This window comes from Canis aureus, chromosome 10 (genome assembly GCF_053574225.1).
Source record: "Canis aureus isolate CA01 chromosome 10, VMU_Caureus_v.1.0, whole genome shotgun sequence".
Classification (NCBI taxonomy): Eukaryota; Metazoa; Chordata; class Mammalia; order Carnivora; family Canidae; genus Canis; species Canis aureus.
The window spans coordinates 56,659,255-56,684,645 of record NC_135620.1 but is presented as its reverse complement, the minus strand read 5'-3'; the positions used below and the strand labels follow the sequence as shown (position 1 = coordinate 56,684,645).

The 25,391-nt window shown below is 39.0% G+C and overlaps 1 protein-coding gene across 6 annotated transcripts in view; it reads right to left on the bottom strand.

The window, feature by feature from the left end:
• Positions 1-25,391, bottom strand: part of TDRD7 (tudor domain containing 7) — a 72,732-nt gene that overhangs the window by 8,949 nt on the left and 38,392 nt on the right. For all 6 annotated transcript variants that reach the window (XM_077912617.1, XM_077912621.1, XM_077912620.1 and 3 more), the window contains 8 exons: positions 22,934-23,520; positions 19,238-19,424; positions 14,670-14,781; positions 12,801-13,003; positions 11,527-11,661; positions 9,413-9,499; positions 3,032-3,166; positions 390-500 (listed from right to left, as the gene is read on the bottom strand). In XM_077912617.1, the coding sequence (XP_077768743.1) occupies positions 390-500; positions 3,032-3,166; positions 9,413-9,499; positions 11,527-11,661; positions 12,801-13,003; positions 14,670-14,781; positions 19,238-19,424; positions 22,934-23,520 (1,557 nt within the window). The remainder of the gene's footprint in view (positions 1-389; positions 501-3,031; positions 3,167-9,412; positions 9,500-11,526; positions 11,662-12,800; positions 13,004-14,669; positions 14,782-19,237; positions 19,425-22,933; positions 23,521-25,391) is intronic.

Here is a 25,391-nt window from a genome sequence, read left to right as displayed (position 1 = left end):
TTGCTTATAAGCCATCTTACTTTAGGAAAAAAAAAAAAAAGAAATAGAAGACCTATTTAAATGGTCTTTAGAAACATTTATCAAGTTCCCTCAGCTGGGAACTTGATTCTTTATCATGGAGCAAAACAGGAACAGAGAACTCTGCTACCTTATTAATAGTGTGAAAATTACATAAAGGGTTTAAAAATAATATTGGAGATACAGGATACATTCTTAAATAAAAATCAAACCATGAAATAGTTTATCACACATGTGACTAATCTCTTAACTATAAAAGTGTGTCAGATCTGAAAGTATCAGTTTCACGGTAAGATAAAATTCTTTTACAGAAAAACAAATGAGCCCTTTTGGCTGACAGTTCCCTTTCCAAATGTATCAAGGTAACTAACCTTAATGCTACAGTCAGAGCAATTCAGAACAGAATCTCTCAACCAAAGCACAGCATCTGGTGTCCACATGCCAATAGACTGTGGAAGATCTGCTAAACAGCACTTTATAGCCTGGAAAGAAAACATGATGGAAAAACAAACACACCATCTTAAAATAGGTACTGATAAGTAATGTCAATGTTATTTTCCTATAAGTCAGATGTTGCTAAGATAGAAAGCAAGTAACAGCAATAGCTACTAATGAAGACTGAGGAGCTCTTAGGTTGGAGCATCTGCTATGTTCCTGGCTCTGTTTATTTTACCTCTGTTGTCTCTACTCCTAGCTTACACCAGGCACTTCATTCACACACATACTTATCCTATGATACTTCTGCATGATGGGCCAATGTTGTAGCCCCACTTTGCAGATGGTGAAATGGAATTAGAGAGACTAACTTGCATCGGATCACAGAGTTGTAAAGACAGGTTTGGGATTTATATTTAGGTCTTCCCTCTAAGTGCAACTAAAAAAATGAAGTGTCATTTGGATGAAATGACTCTGGGTGCAAAAATCTTTTCAGAGGCCAATATACTTCATTCAGCAGTTCCTGAGTACCTGTGGGTGCCAGGCATTTGTGGTCACCTTTGGAAGGAGGTTGTGAATAGAGTTAAGGAGGGCAAGAAAAAGTGAAATTCATAGATACCTAAATGCTTCATTTTCCCTAATGCCTTTTACCACCCACCATCACTGCACAAACTTCTGGAGAATGGGTGCAGCAGGGAATAAAAGGTGACCTTAAGGATGCTCTCCTGTCTCATGGAAGCCTTGAATTGTCTGAGGCAATCTTGTGAAGGGGAAGAAACCTACTTCCAGGATTCCCGGATTCCTTCTTTCTTCATTCTTCTTCAAGGGCTCCAAGACTCTCCCTGTGCCCCCTGGATGTGCCCTCTTTCTTGGTGGGGAGGAGGTCCCTTAGAGCAGAGAGAGCACACTCTTCAGAGGCCAGGGGGCCTGCAGAGGCCAGGGGGCAAGGATCCCTCCTTGCCAGATGGGCCAGATGGGGGCAGCACACTGGAGAGCAGGGGCCCTGCAAAGCGGAATGCCACTTCCCAAGCTCCCACAGAGCCCTGTCCCATAAAGGAGAGTGTTCAATATAGTCGGAGTTTCTAGTTTTGTCAGGATTTTTGTATGAAATTTTCTGATGAAAAATCTTGATGACCAATTCACAATTTAAAACATTGTAACAGCCAAGAGCCCAAACCCAGTATTTATGGGTCAGCTTTGGCAGACAGACCATCAGTGTCCTATTCTGACTTAGACCTCTCTCACGGAGATGTCAGCCAGCAGCTTAGCCCAGTTGGCTCTTAAGGTTCTCCCAACTTCATTTCTATAAAATAACAAATCTAGATAGGATTAATAGAAAAAAATTTGGAATGGCTTTGAATGGTATAGCACAAAGAAAGTCCTATTGTGTGGCACTCCGACTGTCAGAGGCAGAGGGATGGATATTCTTTCCCTTCTAGTGAGGAACCTTTTCCAGGTCAGGCTGGCCCTGGGTGAATGTTCTAACACGGGGAACAGAGGCCAGAGGTGTTATCAAGTGAAAGTGGCATTTAACAATTTTCAGTATTATGGCTGAGCAACAATAAGAATAAAAGTGATTTTGAAAACTGGCTTGAACACAAGTTCAACAAGTTTTCTGTAACAGTCATTTCAGAAAAGGCAGTGGTGACAGGAGTGAGAAAAGTTACAAAAACCATGCTAATTATGGCTAAGCACTTTTTATTCACTGAATTTTGATGGCATAAGGTATCTTCTGGCAAATATAAGTGGCTTACTGAAATGACAGAATATTGATTAATTTTATTTTAAAAAACTACTAGTGTCTGTATAAAATCTTCTATTTCTCCTAAAGGTAGGAAATAGTTCTAAATAATTTTAATTCAAAATAATGCAAAATATTATCTGAATTTTTATTAATAGAGACAGGTTAGGCAGAAATTAATCTTTTTACTCAAATCTATGGAGAAAAATTCATGTAAGAAAATGGTTGAATATATGGGCAGCCCGGGTGGCTCAGCGGTTTAGCGCCGCCTTCAGCCCAGGGCCTGATCCTAGAGACTTGGGATCAAGTCCCACGTCCAGCTCCCTGCATGGAGCCTGCTTCTCCCTCTGCCTGTGTCTCTGCCTCTCTCTCTCTCTATGTCTATCATGAATGAATGAATGAATGAATGATAAATAAATAGAAAGAAAATGGTTGAATATAAACAGATTTCTTAAGATAATGGCCATTTAATTAATCTAAGAACACAGGACAGGAAGTAAGTATTACTTATAAGATCTTGAAACCGTGTAGAAGTGAGCACTGGCGTCTAATTATTAAAATGGAATCCCTAACTGGACAACATAGCCTAATGATGCGACATACTCGAAAACAAACATTTATCAAACAATTTCTGTAAGTTTGACTGATCTTCTTAAGTTAGCCAAACTTTACATCTGAAAACCAGTGAACAAACCACATTTGGACCATTTCCAATTTTGTTACAAACTCGGACTTTGCTCATTGTCAAGATCAAAACTGAGAGGGCATCTCACAATATGATTATAAATACATCCAAATCTCTTCCAGCAAATCTCCCAGGCTTGTAACATATAATACCTGAGGTGGTATCACAATTATTTCTTGTAGAAACCGAGGGGGAATTTCCCTGAGTTCAGACACTTTCACAGATGTCACGGTGCCAGAGTCCAGGAACTGAACATCAAGAGCCCGGCTGCTGTGAACATTCGTGATCTGCAGTGAGACAAATGTTGGCTAATTCATGAGCATATCCAAAAGGCCAAAGCACTTCTGTGCAATTATATTTTGTATAGCTCTAAAATGCATATAAAAAGCAACAAAGACCATCAGTGATAATTAAGTTTTCTTATTTTAAAATGTACCTATTTACCAAATAAATATTCTTTTAGAATAGATTTAATTTCAACATTGAGTTGTTAAGTCATTTAATCAGTAGTAATCACTAAACTAATAATAATAAAATCCACAAATATAATATTTGCTGTGTTTTCAATTCTAGGACACTATTGATTATAAAACAATCTGATACATCATTATATATTGATTAAAGATGTAATCTGTTCTCCAAAATATTAAAATATGAGGAAGAAAACACTATTGTGTCTTAGCAATGAGGAAATAAAGAATAGAATTCAGACAGAAGTTTTCTTAAACACGTAAATATTATATATTTTTAAATCATAACATATTTTGGCATTTTATAGCTTTGTCAAAAAGCCCACTGACAGTTTTTATCATTTGTTCCATGAAATTGAAACTCAGAGTCATAGAGAGGAAAAATAAATCCAAATTAATAATTCAAAAATTGGAAAATTACACACTGAGTCAAAGCAATAATTACCTATCTGTGGTCAAAGGGTAACATTACAGCATAAGATTCTGGGTATACCTTTAAATGCCCAAACTTCCCTTAATATGCCTTTGTGATATTTGCCTCAGTGAATACAGTTAGCATTGGCCAAATATAGCCCCATCAGGATGGTTATGTGGGCAGGGACTTCATGCCTATAGTTGCTCTCATTGCCACCTTGAGAATGGTGGTGCTTTCAGCATAATGACTGTCAAGAAGAACTGGACCACTCTTGGCATGGAATATGCCAAACGTATATCAGATATAACAAAACTAAAGCCTTTTTCTAATGCTCTGGTAAATGCTTTATTAATACAATAGCATAACTTAAGTGAAATGAGTCATCAGAGAAAGACAATTATCATATGATCTCACTCATAAGTGGAATTTAATAAACAAAACAGGATCATAGGGGAAGAGAGAAAAAAAATAAAACAAGACAATCAGAGAGGGAGACAAACCATAAGAGACTCTTAATCATAGGAAACAAACTGAGGGTTCCTGGAGGGGAGGGGGATGAAGGGATGGAGTAACTGAGTGATGGACATTAAGGAGGGCACATGACGTAATGAACACTGGGTGTTATATAAGACTGATGAGTCACTGACCTCTACCTCTGAAACCAATAATACATTACATGTTAATTGAATTACAATAAATTAATTGAATTTAAATAAAAAAATATAGCCATCCAGGTGGGAAAAAATATAATAGCATAGCTTTTTGATCTTTTAAGACTTTGATAAATACAAACAGTATTACTACAGTACCTTCTAATGTAATTTTTTATTCAAACATATATACTGAACAGATATACTGGTATGGTTGGTATATATTGAATGGTTATTATATCCAAGCATAACTGTGCAGAGACATATACTTCCCCATCTCAAAGAGCTCCGAGTCTCATGAGTGATGATGACACAAATATATAATCAGAATATAATGTAATAAGGCAATAATAAATTTATGCATGAGGTACTATAAGAACATAGAGACTTCCTGTCTGGGTACCTGACCCAGACAGGAAGTAGATGTTAGGGCAAGTTTTCATTCAGGAAGAGGGAATGCCTGGAATTGGTACTTTTCTTTAAAATGTACTTTTTTCTTCTTATATTAGTAAAATACCTTTATCACAGAAAACTTAATTAAAAGATATGAAAATCACTTATAACCTATAATAGATTATAATTATCCTTCTAGTCTTTTATCCACACATTTACAAAGAATTAGATTTATAAAAATTAGAATGTATTTGCATATACTATTTCATAATTGGCTACTTTTCATTAAATGTCTCAAAAATACTTCATGTCACATTATCTTTTATATCACTTTAATATTACATAAGTCTGTCAGGTACATTGTGACTTATCTAACCCTTTGGCTGGATAATTTAAGTTGTGTAAATCTTTGCTCTTTTAAGAAATAATCATACTTTTTGCATATTTGTATTTCCTTTTCCACAAATTAAAATTTCATAAATATCACTATTTCAGCTGGACTTTACATGATGAATGGTAGTAAATGAGGTTGGTAAGAGTAGTTACCAATTAGGGGCTAATCTGAACATTTCAAACACAGGGGGAAAAGATGAGCAAGACATACATATTTCTTATGCATGGGGGCTACAAGCATTTTGGTTATGTTGGAATGTAAAGGGAGAGGCAGGGCAAGGCAGGAGATGAGGCTGAGAGAAAGGTAAAGGTAAAATCCTGGCAAGCCAGATGTCCTCAAGAACCAGACTTTACCCTGTAGATGAGAAGAAGCCAAAACCAAGTCTTTTTTTTTATTTTAAACCAAGTCTTAAGGAGAAGAATAAGATGGTCAGCTTTATAAGAGGCCACGTATTGTTGGTGGTCAGACTGGGTAAGGGCTTTGGAATCAAGTAGATAGGGTTTTAATCTCAGCTCATACTTTCTAGATGAATGACTTTCCTCCTCAAGTCAGAATGGGATCACAGGATTTTGTGAAGAATTAACTGAAATCAATTATGTTTAGAAAACCTTTGTGTCTGGGAAATAGTAAGCCTCACTGAAAGTTGGATGTATTACGATTTGCTATTATTTATATTTTGGGTCACTCACTCTAGTGGCATCCATGGCTCCAATGGAGGAAGCCAAGAGTAAGGACAGAGGAACCATGGTATTAACAGTGATCTAGGCAAGAAATGATAAAGAGGTGAAAATGGCAGGCTTTGGTGATTAGTTGCCCTGGAGGCTGAGGAGGATGCAGGAATCCAAGTAACTCTCGAGCACCAGGCTGAATGGTTGCATGAATGGTGGTACCACTAGAATACAGACATAGGAAGACAAAGATGGGGAAAGATAATTTTGGCTTCAGACATGCAGAGCTTGAAGAGTTTGCAAATGGGCAATTAGGCTGACTTCTGCCTAAATCTGAAGCTCACCAAGGGCTAGAAAACAAACTGGAGAGTCATGAGGACCAAGTCGGTAACTGAACCAATGAGATGGCATTACTTAGAAGGCTGAGAAGAACTGTGAACCGGGACAGGACTTGGGGCACTGACACAGACACTGCAGAGTGCAGGTGGGGGGCAGGTTTGGGTGAAAAATAGGAGAAGCAATCATTAGAATATCCTGAAGAAAATTAGGAGGATTTGATACCATGATAGCTTAGTGAGAAGGGGATTTCAAGTTTTAATACTGTTAGTGCAGCCGAGAGGCCTGGTAAGAGAAGACCTGGAAGACAACAGCTGAATTATGCAGCAAAGGTGTGGTTGCAAGGACAGGTTGTGGGAGTGCAGGTAGAAGTTAGACAGCAGTGGCTCAGAGCTGTTTGAAGGTGGCACAGAAAGTGAATACAGACCACTTAGGATGTGTCTGCAGAAAACAGGAAGAAGTAATGGCCACTGAACAGAGTTGGCTCAAGTAAGTTCAGAAGGTGTAGGCATTAAATAAAGCTTAGACAAGCTACAATGTCAAGAAGAAATACATCATTTAAACACAGGATCTGCTTTTCATTAATCATTCTTCCTTCCCTAACTTTCTATGCATTACTAAGAGAATGAACACTTCTACTACCTCCCAGGCGGACAATGCACAATTTGATAGAAAAACAAAAATAATATTAGATATTTATCTAAAGCATTTGACATACACCAAAAAGGTATTTTGCCAAAAAAATCAGAACCTGATGCTACACAGGAAGAAACTCAAGCTGTCAGATGCTCTATAAAATGCTGCTACTCTAAAAATAGAGCTACCCTATAACCCAGCAATTGTGCTACTTGGTATTTATCCAAAGGATACAAACATAGTGATTCGAAGGGGCACCCGCACCCCAATATTTATAGCGGCAATGTCCACAATGGCCAAAATACAGAAAGAGATCAGGTGTCCATTGACAGATGAATGGATAATGAAGAAATGGTATATATATACAATGGAATATTATCCAGCCATCAAAAAGAATGAAATCTTGCCATTTGCAACAATGTGGATGAAACTAGAGGGTATTATGCTAAGGGAAATAAGTCATTCAGAGAAAGACAAATACCTTATGATTCCACTCATGTGGAATTTAAGAAACAAAACAGATAAACATAGGGGAAGGGAAGGAAAAATAAAGTGAGAACTGAGAGGGAGGCAAACCATAAGAGACACTGAACTCTAGGAAATAAACTGAAGGTTGCTGGAGGGGAAGGGATAATTGGGTGATAGGCATTAAGGAGGGTACTTGATGTGATGAACACTGGGTATTCTATGTAACTGATGAATCACTAAATTCCATCTCTGAAACTAATTTTTAAAAATGCTGCTACTCTTCAAAAAGCCATGAACAACAAAGAAAGTCAGAGCACCTGCCAGGGTGGTGGAAACTAAGATGGCATGACAGTTAACTACAACTTGGGATCCTAGAGCAGAAAAAGGACATTTGCAGTGCAATGTGGGTAAGGTCAGTAGAGTCTATAGATTAGTTAATAATATTGCATCAGTGTTGATTTCCTGGTTCTGATAATGGTTATGCAAGATGCTAACGACTGGAGACAGTGGGTAAAGGACATACGGGAACTCTTTGGACTATTTTTGCAGCTTTGTAAAAGCCTGAAATTATTTCAAAATGAAAAGTTAAAAAATTGAATATTTGTGTATTTGTATGTAATACACTAAACAGCACAGAGCTTTAAAATTCAAATAATGTCATGTTCTTTTTTTAACAAGTTATGTTTTTGAAGTTTATAGCTAAATATGCATCTCTTGGTCATGTAACCCCAGATTTCAGCCTTCTAACATTCACATTAATGACAAAAATTACTCTAAAACGGCTGCTTTCATTAAAGTAGATATGACAAAGTTTTATTCAAATAAAGGTAAAATTAGTATAATTATCAAGATGCTACTACACAGTATCAAAAAAATGAATAAAGCAATGGTATTCACCTTATTAGGGTGGGTTTGAGAATCGTATAAAAATTAGCGATACTATCCTCCCCAAAATACTTAACACACACACACACCTAATTTGTATACAATTCATAGGGTTCAGGACCTCCACCCCCTTAAAGTAGAGGTCCTTGCACCTAAATTAAGAACCTCTATAAGAAAGACAAAAAGGGGAAAAAAATCAAACCCAAGTTTGCAATTTTAGCAATTGTACATAGTAGATATCAGAAATAGAAGGGAAGAAAGAAAAAAAAAGAAACAGCCACCACAAAAATCCAAAACCCACCTTTGAAAAACACAGAAATATACAAAATATAACAGATCTCTTTTCAAGTTCATAATTGTGCTTGCAAGAAAATAAGACGATTATGATGGACCAGAAATAGTATGTGAACACCGAAGCCAACCCCAGCCTGGGCAGGAGGGAAGGAGGATCTGAGACTCCCTTCCCCAGGAAGCCAGAACTCTCAAAGGGCTCCCCCAACCCAGCAAAAGTGTGACTCTAGAGAGCAATTAGGCAATATCTAGTGAAACTGAAGACACATGTTCTCTCGACCCAGAAGCTCTGTTCCTTCTTGGGTACCCTGGCAGACATGCACGGGAAGGCTCCTGGCAGTGCTGTCCATAACAAAACCTTAAAAACAATCTTCATATCCATTGTTAGGAGAGTGGAGTGATCATGTTGACATCTTCATACACTGTTATATCAAACAGCAGTGAAAACAAATGAACGAGGGTTATACACACCCACATGGATGAACCTTACACATAATGAATGAAGAAGCATGTTTCAGAAGAATCAATACATTGCACTATTTACATGTATTTTATAAACATTTATCTCCTCAGTTATATTTTATTAAGTTTTACTATAAATATTCTATGCACATTTTCATTTCTGTATTTCCACTATCTCTATATTAAAATCTATAGGTAGCAAAAATTAGTATGTATAAATACAAATATAGTGAAAGTATAAAGAAATGAATAGGAATGACAAACACCACATTCAGCTGGCAGCTCCTCCAGGGTGGGAGTAGAAGAAGGAGATGCAAACATGGAGCCTCAACCACACTGGGCATGTTTTATTTCTCACATGGTGATGAGTACGTGGGTGCTTATTTCATTTTTTACAAAACTTGTTTGTAGGTCTGAAACATTTCATAATAAGCTTAAAAAAAGAAGTCAAGTGACTGATTTTACCTCTACTCGTAACCATTTTCCTTTGCAATGGAAGAGGCAGACTTTTCCACAGAAGGGTAATGAAACGAAGTACTCGGAGGTCATGTGCTACAAAACAGAAATGCAAAACACTTTTATTACTCTTAGCAAGCAGCGGATTTCTACACTGTTAGAAAAACATTGCTGTGGCTCGGGCTGACTGGTGCACCCATACTTAGCCAGGCTCCCCATGAGGAGTGTGCAGTTGTGTGTGCATGAGGGCGATGGAACTTCTGTCTTGTTTCTCAGACATTTGTTGATGGCATTGTCTACTCTCCCTCCTCACACATGGCTCATAAATCAGCCCTGTTAAAATGTCTACAAACGTTAGTGTGCAGGTCAGTATGATTCATCCAGCACTGATGCCATCAGTTAAACATGAAGAGGGAGGATGACTCTGCCAAAGGAGAAGAGCCTGGATGACAGTGAGGTTGGGCTAGCTGTCCAGAAGGCCTCTTCCTTTCAACTTTTTTTTTTTAAGATTTTATTTATTTGACAGGGAGAGAGAGAAAAAGAGTGAGCACACAAGTAGGCAGAGTGGCAGGCAGACAGAGAGAGAGAAGCAGGCTCCCTAGTGAGTAGAGCCCCCAGTACTTGATCCTAGGACCCTGGGACCTGACCTGAGCCCAAAGCAGACACTTAACTGACTGAGCCACCAGGCACCCCTTCTTTTTAACTTTTAACATTTAAATTCAAAGATGAGATTTTAATTCCCAAATAAATGTTATCAACACAAATACAGAGATCGGTGCCAGTGAAATGTCAACAAATCACGGCTGTAAACCTCTTCATCCTTCTCTTTGCTGTAGTTTGAAGCTAGGGACCTGCCATGGTCTTGCTTGTTCAGGATGAATGTTTCTACTCTCCCCAAAGGCAATGTCTCCATTCAGGTTACCAGTACACAAGGGACTATCAAGAGAGCTTTTCACCACCAGAGGTAATAAGAACATATATGTAAATGAGTCACTGGAGTCAGCTTCTCTGGAGGTCTCAGATTTCTCCAAGATAGATTAGCAAACCAAACTTAAGTAATAACCCTGAGATACAACTAAGACATCTGTATTACAGAAAGAGGTAAAGCTATATAGATCTAATGCCTCAGTTCTAGGCTGTAGTCTGAATACAAGTTTAACCCAATTCAGTAAATATTTTGGAATACCTATTCTATGTATGACACTAGATTACATACTGTAGTAGCTAAATGAATTAGGTACTTAACAGTACCTGGTAAAGCAAACAAACCTTCTACCCTCAAGAAGCCTGCACTCTAGTAAGGCAAACAAACACCCAAATAGGTAAACTACCATGCTGCAAATGATGCCAGGAGGCACATTCAGAGGTTAGAGGGAAGGGTTCACTTCTGTGGGTGAGGGGGGTCAAGACTGAAGTCATATTAGGGTTTAATCACTCAAAACCATAGCATATTCCAGATTACAAATATAATCCCCTAATGGAGGTAAGAACATCACCTTAGAACCTTAAAACAAAACCTCTACAGATTGTGATTCAGAAAATACTACTAGAATCAAAGGGTAAGGAGCTTATTAATACATTTAAACACAGAACCACATTTACTGAGATGGTAGGTTCTCAGGGACCAAAAAAAGCTTGGGGAGTGATGCCTAGAAATTATCTTCCCCTGAATTCCATGGTTTTATCTGAGACAGAGGACCCATCTGGCTCTAGCAAACAAAGTTACAAGCAGCTGCACTACAGTATCACCAACTGTACCTTGTAAATAACAAATCTGTCAGTTACTGAGCACTTACTCTGTGCCAGACACTGTGCTAAACAGTCTTGCCACTGGTCCTCACAACAATCTTATGGATGGATATACACCCTATTATATCCTCATTTGATAATGCAGAAACCAGTGGTTTTTGTTTTGTTTGTTTGTTTGTTTTTTGTTTTGTTTTGTTTTGTCTTTTAAGTTCTGCAGTCTGGGGCTCTTACCCACTACTGTACAGCTTCTACCTTCTACTATTCAAAAGTTACACACACGTATACTATTTAGTACATTCTTATATTTAATATTTAGAACATTCTTGTTTGCAATTTTAGGATTAATGCTAGAGGAGGAGGATTCTCTGCCATACCTTACAATGGAAGTAGTCCTCTATCTTATGCAGAAGATCGTTGAGCTTGTTCAGACCTTTACAAGGCACCTGGCAGTAGAGTGTGCCATCAGAGCAAATATTAGTCACTCTGACATTTGTGTACATAGCATCAATCTGGAACAAACAAAGGACACACCAAGGATGCTTGAGAATAGAGCGTAGCTCTTATCTGCTTAAGGGGTGACAAATCTCATTTGTCTTTGCATTTTAAAATCTTTTAAGTAAGCTGGAGAATAGATAAGATGATAGAGTAATGTGAAAAACTCATTTGGATACCTCTTTCTGAAAGGAGTATCTAATATCATGTGGTGAGGCACAAGGTAGACATTTTGCATACATTAACCTATTACCATGTTTCATTGCCTAGAAAGGCTAAGAATATAATTTGGGTTTTTTTCTCCCCATTAATTTATAGAAGTTATAATTACATAAAAATGTATTTTTGCAATATGATCAGAAATTAAAATTTAAAACTCACAAAATCAATCCCATTATCAGCCCACTTTCTAAAATGTGTTTATTGGCCACATGAAGGTTAGTAATTTTTAAAAACTATAAATGTAAAAGTTTAATTTTGGCCTTTGTTTTTAGTCAAACTATAATATTATCTTTATAGTTCACTTTTGTTCTACCTAGTAAAAAAATGTTTTTCCAATGTTGCAACAAAGCCTTCACAAGGACCATTTTAACATCCTATTCTTTAGAGTTGGCTGTTCTATAAGTTATTTAAGAATTTCCTTCTTTGCAGTAATTTATGTTTTTCACATTTTAAAACTGTAAAAGCTAGCAACTTAATAAACATCTTCATGGATCTAACTTTCCCTTTTATAGTAGTATCCGCCCATATTGTCTTTGCAAAATAATTTTTTTACATTTTTGAAATTTAAATTCAATTTGCCAACATATGGTATAGTACCCAGTGCTCATCCCATCAAGTGCCCTCCTCAGTGCCTGTCACCCAGTTACCCCATCCCTCTGCCCACCTCCCCTTCCGCAACCCTTTTTTTGAAAATAATTTCATATAAAATACAATTTTAGTGTAGAAACTGGAAAATAAAATGAAAACCCAATTCCTAATAATGACTGTTTATGTTTTGGCCTTCTTTCCCCCTCCAACAGCACCCTTTGCCTTTTTCCCCTCAATACACAATCTGTCCCTATTTGTTGCTAGCCCAAAATTTAAAATGTTCTTTTCTAATAACTTTCTTCCCTACAATATGTTTAACAGATGACTATAGTGGTCACTGTGCTACCTGAAGGTGAGCCTCCAGAGACTTGTCACAGATCGCCTTTAAGCAGGTGGCGTTAATATTGACGTCGTCATCTCCTGAGGTGTCATACAGAACAACAAGCGGGATATCCGCTTTTTCAAGTATTTCCACTGCAAAGATCTTTCCACAAGTTAAAGATTCAACCACCTTTACTAAATCAGGATCATCACTTAAAACTTCCAACCCTGAAAAATATTGAATATTTTAATTTCTACTTAATTAGCAGAATCATTTTAAGATAAATGGATTGTTTATCTTAAAATGTTTTGGCCACTTATTATAATTGTGAATCTACTATAAAATTCTTACAAAATTTTCTAGGGAACCTTTGTTTTACATAACCTATCCTTAGGTCTTCTAATATATATTATAGTGTGAATGCCCTTTTAAATGATTACATAAAGGCAGGCAATCTTAAAACAGAAAAAAGCTGATGTTCTATCAGAATTTCTACCTAAGGAAAATGGTCTTCACTTTATATACAAACATATATTTAAAACAAAAAGGCTAATACATATAAGAAGTTATCAGTTGTGTCTACCAGTCATGTATTTGTAATGCTTTTCCTAAAAATTTACCCTTCACCTTTTCATTTTTCTAATTAAATATACAATTATTTCATATAAAATGAACATGCATTTATTGGAAATTTACAAAATAATTTTTTCTGTATTTCTTTTTAAGTACACTAGGATGATTCTGAATATGCCAAAGAACTTTGTGATTTATCAAAGAAAGATTAAATTGTGTTTAACATAATATGGGTATCAGGTGAGTTTTATTGTAGGCTAATTACTTTAAATTCTTTGAAAATTATAATTCTATGTAGCATATACATGACAACTCTAAGTTATTCTATTAAACTAATTAAAACAAGCTCATCATTTCTGTAATGGTACTATAAGGTTCATTTCTGTATTCTTCCCCTTGAAATCCATAAGCACAAATTCACAGACTCCCTCTGAGATACATTTCTCTTGTTCTCTTTCTGTTCTCCAGACACGTAACATTACAGCTTTTCCCAAACCTCTCATTTCAGCATCCTAACTCTTGTCCTGTGCTCTTGACATGTTCTTTTCCAAACTAACTCTCACAGGTTTCTAACAGGCTTCTAAAATTACTTGAGATTTATCTCACAGAGCCATACCCAGCTCCTTTGATATAAAGACTCATTCTTGCTAAGAAGGAGGTATTTTTCCTTGGGCTAATTTTCAGGAAAGAATGGTGATCATTTTCTGAATTTAGCTCAGGCTCTCCTGGCACAGTGCTCACACACTTCCATTTCCATGTCTTTCTTCACATATGAACACAGCCACTGCATCCTCCACAATTGGAGGTTATCCCTACCATGTCACTGTTGCACACGTGAGGAGGAAAGAAAAGAACAGTGATACATCGACTGTGCCAGGGATGCACTAACTCATGCTTGGGTGCACGAAGGAGTGTTACTTGGTAATGAGCAGCACCCAGAGCCCACTTCCATGGGAAGAAGCAGAAAGTCACTTCACAAAAGGTCCAACAACTGGATTCAAACTAATCAAACCCCATAATTCAGGGCCTCCAGCAGTTGTTGCTAGGGCAGTTAGAACAACAACAAAACCTTTAAGTTGGCCAATAGACCTTTTTATGATAAACTATATTATATATAAAATAAAATAAAAACATTGTAGCATGTTTATAAAGATCATATCTTAGAAAGAGGACATTAAACATGATTTTATTTATATCTTTCAAGAAATAACACATTATAAGACCTTCAGATACGTAGTACATTTTAGGATTTAACCACCCAAAAGTACAGCGGTAATAATGTATGAAAATAGAGAGAGCTTTAAAAAAAGTTCCTCTTACCTGCTAGCTTACACTTCGTAGCTTGGAATGAGAGTGAACAGAACTTTGGGTTCAATTTGTATGCTTTGCTCTTTTCAATATTCTCACTGAAACCATAGTCAACATAGCATACCTGATGATAACAGAAACATCATTTAGGTTCAAATAAAATTCTTTATTGTTGCTTCTTAAAAAACATTTGATGCCTCTAACTGGCTCCATTTATTCCATAATCAGCATGTCAAGGGATGCCAGACTGCCTGGAAAACGCCCAGGGTGGTGGCCCTGACTTGGGCCTCCTGACCCCAGGCCCCACTCCTCTTCACCAATGGAAAGAACAAGGGGAGACTGCTGAACTCAGCAGCACCACTGGTTCTGCCAACCCTGACTGCCCCCGCCCTCTCATCATAACATAAGGTGATGCCCACCTCACCTTATTCTTTCTTGATTCATATACTTCCACTAAGGATGCACACCCCTAAGGATCTGATTTGTTTCTAGAGAGGGCATCACCTATAGAGGGGTATTTATCAGATTCAAAATCCCCAGAACAGCACTTATAATGGCCGACTCCCAGCAATTATGCTTGGAGGGACCAGGCTGCTGTCAGCGACAACAATGATGTCATGGTTAGATAACAGGGAGTTCTACACTGTAAAAATAAGTACTTATGGTTTGTTTTTCTTCACTGGTGCAAAGCTGGGTTAGGCCTTAGTCCAGCTCAGCAAAAGCCCCCAAATCTGCTGAACAGAGGTCTGTGTTTGCAGAAACTTGCATAACTCTTCTTCACTATTAGCACAGATCATTAAGAGCTTGGATGTTATTTATAGAGTATTAATAAACACATTATATTGGAAAGGACTATATAAACAAAGCTTCTTTTTTGAGAAAAATAAAATCTAGAAACACTGAGCTGTGGTTTAGAATGATAACTCTATGATGATAACTACAAATCTTAGGGAAAGTGTTAAAAATCTAGTATGCTTCTCTAACTCAAACAGATGATATTATTAAAACAAAACAACAACAAAAACCAAAGCAAAAGGCATGGCTGATAAATACCAAGTAGCATAGATCCAAGTGCTTTTACCTCCTGCAGAAAAATTAAGTCCACAGGCCACTTCTTAGTATGTAGATTATGATACTAAACATACAAAACAGAAATTCTCAGCAGAGAATCAAAGGGAAAAAAGAAGAGTTGCAGAGACCCTGAACACTCTTCCGGACCACCAGATAACTGGGTGTGGGGGGCCTGTATGTCGCTTGTTGGAGACAATCATTTCCCAGAGTCCTATGTTGACTCAATTCTCCCCATAGGTTGAGATCTCTGACTCGGCTCCCAGAGCAGACGGCTAGCCATTTAAGCTTGTGGGCCCATTTCTCTAGTCCCAGATGAGCACCCATTCCTCCTCCCCAGAGGCCTCAGGAGTCAGAAGTGCTCCTTTCCTTTAAGAGCTATCGCCACCTACAACCTGGACTCTGCAATTCCCAGACCTAGAATGGAGAGAACAAGGTCTAACAATAGGACCAACATGTGAAATCAACATTCCTAGGAAATTCAGAATGTATTCGTAGTATTAAGAGACTAAAAAATAAGTGCTCCAAAATCTTTAAAGGGTTTCTGTGACATCTGGAGCTTGTTTTCTTTTTCCTGCTTTCTTTCTGAATCAAATATCTTATCTTTTTAAAAAAAAAGATTTTATTTATTTATTCATGAGATACACACACACACACACAGAGAGAGAGAGAGAGAGAGAGAGAGAGGCAGAGACACAGGCAGAGGGAGAAGCAGGCTCCATGCAGGGAGCCCAACTTGGGACTCGATCCCCGGACTCCAGGATCATGCCTGGGCCAAAGGCAGGCACTAAACCGCTGAGCCACCCAGGGATCCCCCTCAAATATCTTATCTTTGTATGGCAGCTGAAGTTTACAAAACACTCGCTCGTGGGTTGAGAGTTTGACTACCAACACACTCTGCCCTGGGCCTTTGCCCTGTGAGGACTGAGTGGAGTTTCTCTCTCTAATGCCCTGGGATCAGCATAAATAGGCTGAGTCCTGGCATCCAGCCCCAGGCAATTCCTGGTTCTCTGGCACCATCAAGTGGCCATAGATCTCACAGCGCCACGTGAGAGAAGCAGCTGGAATCACTGGGATGCAAGTCTGGGTCAACACCAGAGGGCACTCACTTCAGGGCATGACTTCATACTCCTGTCTCCCATACTCACCAAGGATCTGACAAGTGGAAAGCAAGGAGGGAATTGTACTTGCTCTCAGGCACAGCATAGCTCAAGAGGAAAAAGACTTGCTAAGTAGATGGGGTTTCTCCAGATAAAGGGGGAACTGTATGTCTGTCTGCTTCATGGGGCTGTGGGGAACAAGCTCAGGCCAGAATTGCTCCAACGACTGCTAGGAGCTTAGGACTATACAACATACTGAGATACTCCTTCACTCCCAACACTCAGCAGCCACGCCACGGCTGGTGCGCCCCCCATCAGACACTTCCTTCTTCTGGCTTTCATGACACTGCCCTCTTGATTTTTACCTCTTCTTTAGACATTCTTCAGATTGTGTGAAAGGTTTTCTTTCCCAGAGGAGGTTCCAGTGAAGACAGGGTCTCTTGATCAGAGTGTTTTCTTACACAGGTAAGAGTATTTGAGACACAGATTAGGGAATGGAGGGATTGACCAAGGGCAAAGGACATTCACAGGCAGAAACAGGACTAGGGCCCAAACTGCTAATCATGCTGTGGTCCCTCCTGGTCCAGGTCTCTGCTTGGTCCTTAACTTTTCCAGATTTTTTTCAAACTTTATCCACATATAATTTATATTGAATGAAAAATGTCCATTTAAAGCATACAGTTTGATGGATTTTGACAAATGTATAGACCCACATAATGACCACTCTAATCAAGATACAGACCACATCCACCACTCCAAAAAGTTCCCCTTTCCTCTTTCCAATTAAGCCACCTCCATCTGTCCCAGGCAACCACTGATCTGATTTCTATCACTACAGATGAATTTCACCTGTTCTTAGGCATCATTTATCTGGACTCATACAGGATAAGTCTTTTGTATCTGGCTTCTCTCACTTGCACAGTCTATGAGTTTTATCCACATGACTGTTTTCAGTAGTTCATTCCTTTTCATTGTTGAATAGTATTCCATTATATGAATAAACTACAATTTGCTTATACATTCACCTACTGGTAAACGTTTGGGTTGTTTCTGCTTGGGGATTATAAATAATAAAGCTGCTACAAACATGTATAAGCCCTTTTGTGGACCTATGTTTTCACTTCTCTTGTGTAAATACTTAGGGTTATATGGTAAGTTTAACTTTATAAGAAACTGCCAAACTATTCCAATTTTCAGATTTTTTTAAAAAGATTTTATTTATTTATTCATGAGAGACACAGAGAGAGAGGCACAGACACAGGCAGAGGGAGAAGCAGGCCACATGCATGGAGCCTGATGTGGGTGGGACTCGATCCCAGGTCTCCAGGATCACACCCTGGACTGAAGGCGGCACTAAACCGCTGAGCCACCTGGGCTGCCCCAACTTTCAGATTTTTAAAGTCAGGTCAAATTGCTTAAAAGCTATAGCTTTGTAGATTTACTTACGGAATTTCCCAAATTTCTCTGTAAATGGCCAAGGGTGGCTACGTGGTTTGGGTGAGCTTGCCTCTGGAGAGGATAAGGGCCTCTTCTGTGAAACCATCTGGGTAAGAAACAGCAAGCACTGCTTTCTGACCCTCCTGACACTGTTCTTGGGGTCAGGGGTTTTGGGGGAGAGTCTCTGATGGACTAAAGCCCAGGTTCAGCGAGCAGTATTCACATTCTGGGGCACAAAAGGGGTTATTTGCCAGGGACTGACACCACCACAAAAAATACGTTTCAAATTATGGAACAGAGGTTGCGGAAATAAAAGTATATTTCCCTGCTTGCAAAACCTAGACAAAACTGTGCCTTGAGAATGAGCGAGTACTCATTCTCAGTCTGCACTGAGGGAGAAAAGAAGACATGGGGCAGAGGCTGACCACTAGGAACATGGCTAAGTCTGGAAATCTTGGAGCCTGCTGATGGAAGAGACTGGCAAAAGATCCCTCTGATCTTTCCAAGAGGACTGAGAGGGCAACACTCAGATAGCTCTTGGGGCACGACCTGAGTCCTGTTTCAGAGTTCCCCTTGACTGGCTGCAGAAAAGGGGAGAGGAAGACTGTCATGTCCTCTGATCTATAAGCTTTCCTCACACCTGAGTTCTGACCTGATAGGAAGTCCACAGATCTTCTGATCAGTATTTATTACACATCTCCTAGGAATGGAAATAAAGGCCTTTTCCTGATTATATCACAGATTATGAATACTGTCATAAAGAAGACTTTAAAAAAAAACCTCTGAGATAATATGACTATCACTGACTTAACAACTGACAGGGATAAAGTCTTTTACAGATATTATCTTGTCAACTCCTAGAAGAAAAAAACCCCTAAATGTAGTTAGGAAGGACCCAATATTAGAAGGAACACTTACATTTGAAAAATAATGTGTTTGTCTTCATAATGCTTTGACAAAGTAAATAGTACTTGCCTTTATTCTGTTCTCTTCTGTTGAGATGATCTGTGCCCGTAACCAAGCATCCTCCTCAGCATTTACAGCCAGTAATTGCCCCACATGCACAGTCTGGACTGGCGTGACTTTAGGGTTCTTACTATAATACTCTTTCATCTCATCTTCCATTAATTCCTGAGCAGCAGAATAGTCTTTGCCCACATACCTGAATTATGTAAAGGAAGAAAGCATAAATGAAGCAACTCAGAAGGAAGAAAACCATGGGAATACATTAACGTTACTCTGTGTTTCTTCCACTGCCATCTTTGGTTCCAGTCTCAGGCATAGCTTATACCAACAGGTTAGAGAACATATATTTAGTAAACATTTCTTTTCTGTCTTGAAAAGGAAAATGTAATATTGTGGAGCTCGTGCAAAATAAGACCAGATCGAACACACCAGAGCAAATGCTTGACAACAGTCCAGACAGCTAGAGGATGTCACAGTTGGGGAATGTACAGGGAGGACAAGGCTAAGATTCAAGGGAAGGGAAGAGACGAGATATGGTGGGATATGGAGATGCCAAAGCAGGCCAGATTAACAAGAGTGGATTTAGGATTTTGACTAAGGCTGCGGGCAATCTTTGTAGATTATTGAGAAGAGAATCTAGTTGACTGTTTGACCTAAGGCTGGGGTTGAACAAGACTCAAGCTCTGAGAACAACTGAAATTTTAATAGAGAAAAACAAAGCCTTAAACACATTAAACATGACCATGTGACAACCCATCCCCCCAGCTTACTGAACAAATTTGAACAAATTACCACAAAATGTTGAGTTTTGATATCCTTAAAGAGATATCTTCTGACTAAATCTCTTTTAAACTGTACACTTTCTGAGAAGTCTCTCTCATGATACAGCCTACCCCTTCTACAATTTTCTGCTGTTGAAACTGCAGTCACCTTGTCCTAGCATGTGTTATCACAACACACTATTTCCCTTCCTCCGACAAATAGGCTGTTTTTTTGCCTGTCAGTGCTGGGGGACAATTCTACTAAAGGCTGCCTTCCAGGATGTAAACTCCAGCAAACTAAGTTTGGGGCCTGCAGCAGGAGCTATCTCGGCCATAGGATGAAGCGTCTTTGGCTGGAACGGTGCTGTAACAGCACCAGAATCACAGACTGTGGAGATGGGGGACGTGCCACAAGCACATTGCCCTTGGTGTTGTTCTAGCTTTTACTCAGGGCCTGAGTGGTCCTATGTAGCTTTAAGAAACTATTCCCTTGGGAATGTGGTCATGCATTCTTAGTAACTATCAGCAAGACAGAAGATACCCTATTCAACCTATTTGTTCGAGGAAAAAAAAGCTTTACAAAGTCCTGCACAAAACGGAAAGAACGCCTCTTTTGAGGCAATGGCTATTTTAAAACCAAATACTATGTGGATGTTACCTACTCTAGAAGCTAAGAAGCCTTGTCACACTGTGTGGGTTCAGTTGACTGAATTTTACGAATGTGAAGGTGTTGCCTGCAGTGCAGCTGCACGCTCAGCTCCCAACGTCCCTGGGAGGTCTGCGGCTCCACCCATGTGCCCATTTCCTGGGACCCAGAGTCTCCCAGGGGCTCCGTTTAGTGCTGCTACAGCTCTAGGAGCCCAAAAGGCTGAAGCCCGGGCAGCAACCTGTGACCTGGCAGTCTGCTGGGCATGGGCACCTGCTAGGGATGGGGCCAGGGGAGAGAAGCAGGATAAAATCTGCTCTCTACGGCAACCAGTGGAGATGAGTGGCTACACGGCTTGGGGTGAGGATGATGTTACAGTTGGTTTGATGGTGGGAAGTGACAAGAATGAGGTCCTGCATTGTCTCCAAATTACCTGAGCATGTGGGCAAAGAATGACAGGTAGGCCAACTCAGGTATGCCATAAATACAAGGCTTTACAGAGTTAATCTTTGAAACCAGAGACCAGGGATTCCCATATTTGGTCTCAGGGTTCCGCCATGACACCTCAGAGTGTCACAGGCCCAGTTTCTAGAGCCTACTACTGTCTGCCTGAGTAAAGATGTAAATCTACACTAGGACTCAGCCCAGCTGGAATCTAAGTCTTTGGAACTGGGGTTTGGGGGGGGGGAGTTGCCAATGACCTAGGATCAACCCAACAGGACACAGTACCCCTTGTACTTCCTGGTTGCCAGCCACTGTGCTAAACGGTAGAATATGGATTCCAGGATTCAAATTCACACTGGAAAAGGGGGTCTAAATAATCTGAGGACCTGGATCCATCATCCTAAAGTAGATGAGAACCCTTTTACTACAGTCCTGGACTGGATCCAGAATCCTGCGATCCCTTGGTAAGAACACCAGAAATCACATGCTCTGTCTAGCCCAGTGCTGGGTGCTTGGTCGGACAATGGAACCAACAACTAACAGTATCAGACACCAAAGGATCCTGCCAAGGAGGCAGGTTTAAATTTTTTTATAATGATAAAGTTAGCAACATGTTCCTCAACAACCTTCCTCTACCTCAATTTATTAGTGAACCCCAGTCGGATCTCTAACTCTCAACAACCCATTTACAGCTTCAGGCTGTACCACATCTTAGAATAAGAGGTTTATTCATTTCCAACTGCTGTACCAAACAAGACCTCTGTAAAGCCTCTGTACATTTTACTTTGAACATACCAAGACACTTGATTCCACTTCATTATCCACTCAGTTTGTTTAAGTAGAAGAACTTAATATTTTTTATCTATTCTTCCACTGAAGGAACTTGATAATTTTTTGTGGTCTTTCTTTAGGGCATTCCCAGTTTAGCAATGATTCTCTGGAGGAATAACAGTCCAAACCATAGGGACATTTTGGTTGAAGCAGCCTGGATACTATTCTGATTTAGCCTTTTCCTTTTCTGTCCACAACCACTCTGGGTGCTTCTGAGATCCAGCTATTACACTGCTTCCCATTCTTTATCCAGAGTCAGAAACTATAAATTATAGTCTTTCAATATCTTTCATGTATTCTATATTTTCTCCAAAAGTCCACATCAAGTGTCTGGACCTTTTTTTTTTTTTTTTTTTTTTTTGTAATTTCAGTTATCACCAGCCACTTTGGCAATGACTGTTATCAAAAAGCCCAAGAAACCAGAGAGTACCTTTGGCTCCAAGAGTTAATCTGATGTATCATACTAGGTAGGCAGTGCTTAGATGTTCTGACATTTATGAAATGCTACATAGTCCCAGGTTAAATAGTATTACCTACTTAGTGGGTGACTTAATTTTTCTATGGATTAGGTATTGCTTTTGACATATATAGTTATCATGTTTTCAACATAAATTTTGTTTCACATTCAGAGCACACTATCATTCCAATTTTTAAAACTGCTAAGTATCTTTTCTCATAAGAATGGATGTATATTTAACAAATATAACAAATATTAAGTATGTATGAAGAGATTGATTTTTTTAAAGTCTGATTTCAAGATGCTCACCGTCTACTGGGAGAGACCAATGTACATAAATAATCATAACGTAGAAGAATAAGAACTAATCTAAGAGATACAAACACAGAAAGGTTCTAGCAGTTGAGAGAAATGTGCAAGATATGAAAACAAGAATTGTTATTATATTTCATTGTAACTCTACAGAACTAAGAATATACTATTCTTCCTCAACTCCCAGCATCTGTGGGAAAAATAGCCAAGTGACAATACACCAGGGTCCTAAAGAATTAGAAAATAAAACCCACCTGATAACCACTTCGTTTGTGTTGCTTAGTTCAACCACCAATACAGATGGGGATGCCTCAGTTGGGATGATTAACGGAGGAACTGCTGTATTCTCCAGAAAGGTATCAACACTTTTGGCAATGTTTTCTTCTATCTGCAAATACTCTTGCTCAATCATAGACTTGATATCATAATCGCCATGTGCTTGCCCTGCATCCTTCAGGATTTTGTCAGTGGGCAATGGAAGTTTAGCATAGAGAATGGCCTTCTGGGGATTTCCAGAAATGTAGTCTATGGTGCATACATCAGAAAGTGAGGCAAGATTTTTTAAGGCATCCTCAGGGAATTTCATTTTGTACATGTCCTCAAATGCTTTGGGGAGTGCACTGGCCCAAAGACCACTTGAGTATTTTGTCAGCAGCTCTGCGACTTTCTCTTTAAAGTCTCCTGGCATAACTGCTGGACACCCTTTTAATGGTGGTATTTGTTTTGGAGCAGGTAGTGGAGATGGAGGCACTTTTTCACCATCCAGTTCACTTCTCAAAAGCTGCTTTCTCTTAGCTGGATAAAGCAGCAAATCTTGACCACCGCTACCAGGTTTTTCCACCTGAAATTTTTAAATAAAGCAAATGACAGATATCTCAATGGCTATAGACAACCTGAAAACACATTAATGCATTTCAAATGAGGACAACACTGTTTTCAAATTAAGAGAACACAAAGTGTACATTTTACTCTTCTCAACTACTAAGATTTAATGCATTTCCTTCATCTACAAATAACTCATGAGCCACATTTCAGAAATAAAGAGGAAAATAAAATAGCATGAATTTTCCTTATGTTGGAGTCTGGCCTCCAACAACCCTACAAAATCATGAGAATTTCTGCCCTGTAAACCACACATCTTACTTAGTTCTCTGTCAAATCCAAAGCAACAGCTTATAATATCGACTGAATACAAGGTGGGATGAAGCTGTGAATAGGTACCAGAACTGTCAGGAATAAACCACTGGGAAGAAATCTAGAAAATATTTAGACAAAACCGAAGAGCTAGTTGTTTTTCTTCTTCTGGCAGTATCCTGAGAAAACCCTTAGCTTTCCATTATTTAGAAAAAGACCCTCTGGAGATAAGGTGCAGCTTTTACAATCACCAAAATAGAAAGTTAGTTAAAAGTTGTCCCTTCAACGAACAAGAGATAAAAATGCCTGGCACTTATGTCATTCAATCCCTAATTTTATCTGTGTAATATTTCTGAGAGGCATGGCTCAACAGCATCTGTTTGTATAGGAGAAGAGGAACTGCTATATGGCACCATTTCCCCCACCCCCCCACCCCCAAGTTTTAAGCCTTTCTATTACTAGACCAGAGGTCAGCAAACTACAAGTTGCAGCCCAATGCAGCTCACAACTTGCTTTTGTCTTGCCCATGAGCCAATGTGATTTTTATATTTTTAAATGGTTGAAAAAAAATCAAAATTATTTCATGATGTGAAAATTGTATGAAATTCAGTGTACATAAAACTTTATTGGAACACAGCCATGCCCATTTGTTTAGGTGTTGTGTATGGCTTTTATACTTCAATAGCAGAGTCAAGAAGTTGTGCCAGACTGTGGGCAACAATGACAAAGCTGAAAATATTTACTACCTGGCCCTTTATTTAAAAAGTTTCTGGGGCACCTGGGTGACTTAGTTGGTTAGGCGTCTGCATTTGGCTCAGGTCTTGATCTGAGTCCCAGGATTGAGCCTTACAGGGAGGGCTCTCTGTTGCTCCTCCTGCTTGTGCTGTCTCACTCTCTGCCAAATACATAAATAAAATCTTAAAAAAATAAGTCTCAACCTTTAACTAGACTAAAGTTAGCATTCACAGCCCTCTAAAATGTTCCCCTATTGTCAGATCTTATTCAGCTATTCCTTAGTTGCAATTTAAGCCCTTAGAAGAGTATTCCAGACCACTAAGGTAATAATACAAGGTTGTAAGAAGTCCTCCCTCTCCTAAGAAGAATAGAATATTAATGTATTCTTTAGTTTTGTCTAAATATTTCCTAGCTTTCTTCCTGGTAGCTCAGCTTGTTAGTAAAGAACACTGACATCTACTCATTTGCTATATAATGCTTAGGAAGAAAGAACCTAAATATGTGTATATAAAGAAGATATTGTCTTGTTACCCAAGAACAACTTTAAAAAGTCAAAAGACATCAATTTAATATTAAATAGATTGCTTTTAGTCCGATTATATATTCTAGGTGATACGTGAAGATGAATATTAACACAAGTATAAAACATTAGGTTTTCTTCCTCACATTCTTCTGTGTGTTTAAGTTTTGAGGAGATGCCTCGGTGGTTCAGTGGTTGAGCATCTGCCTTTGGCTCAGGGCGCGATCCCCAGATACCGGGATGGAGTCCCGCATCAGGCTCCTGATGTGGGGAGCCTGCTTCTCTCTCTGCCTATCTCTCCACCTCTCTATGTCTCTAATGTA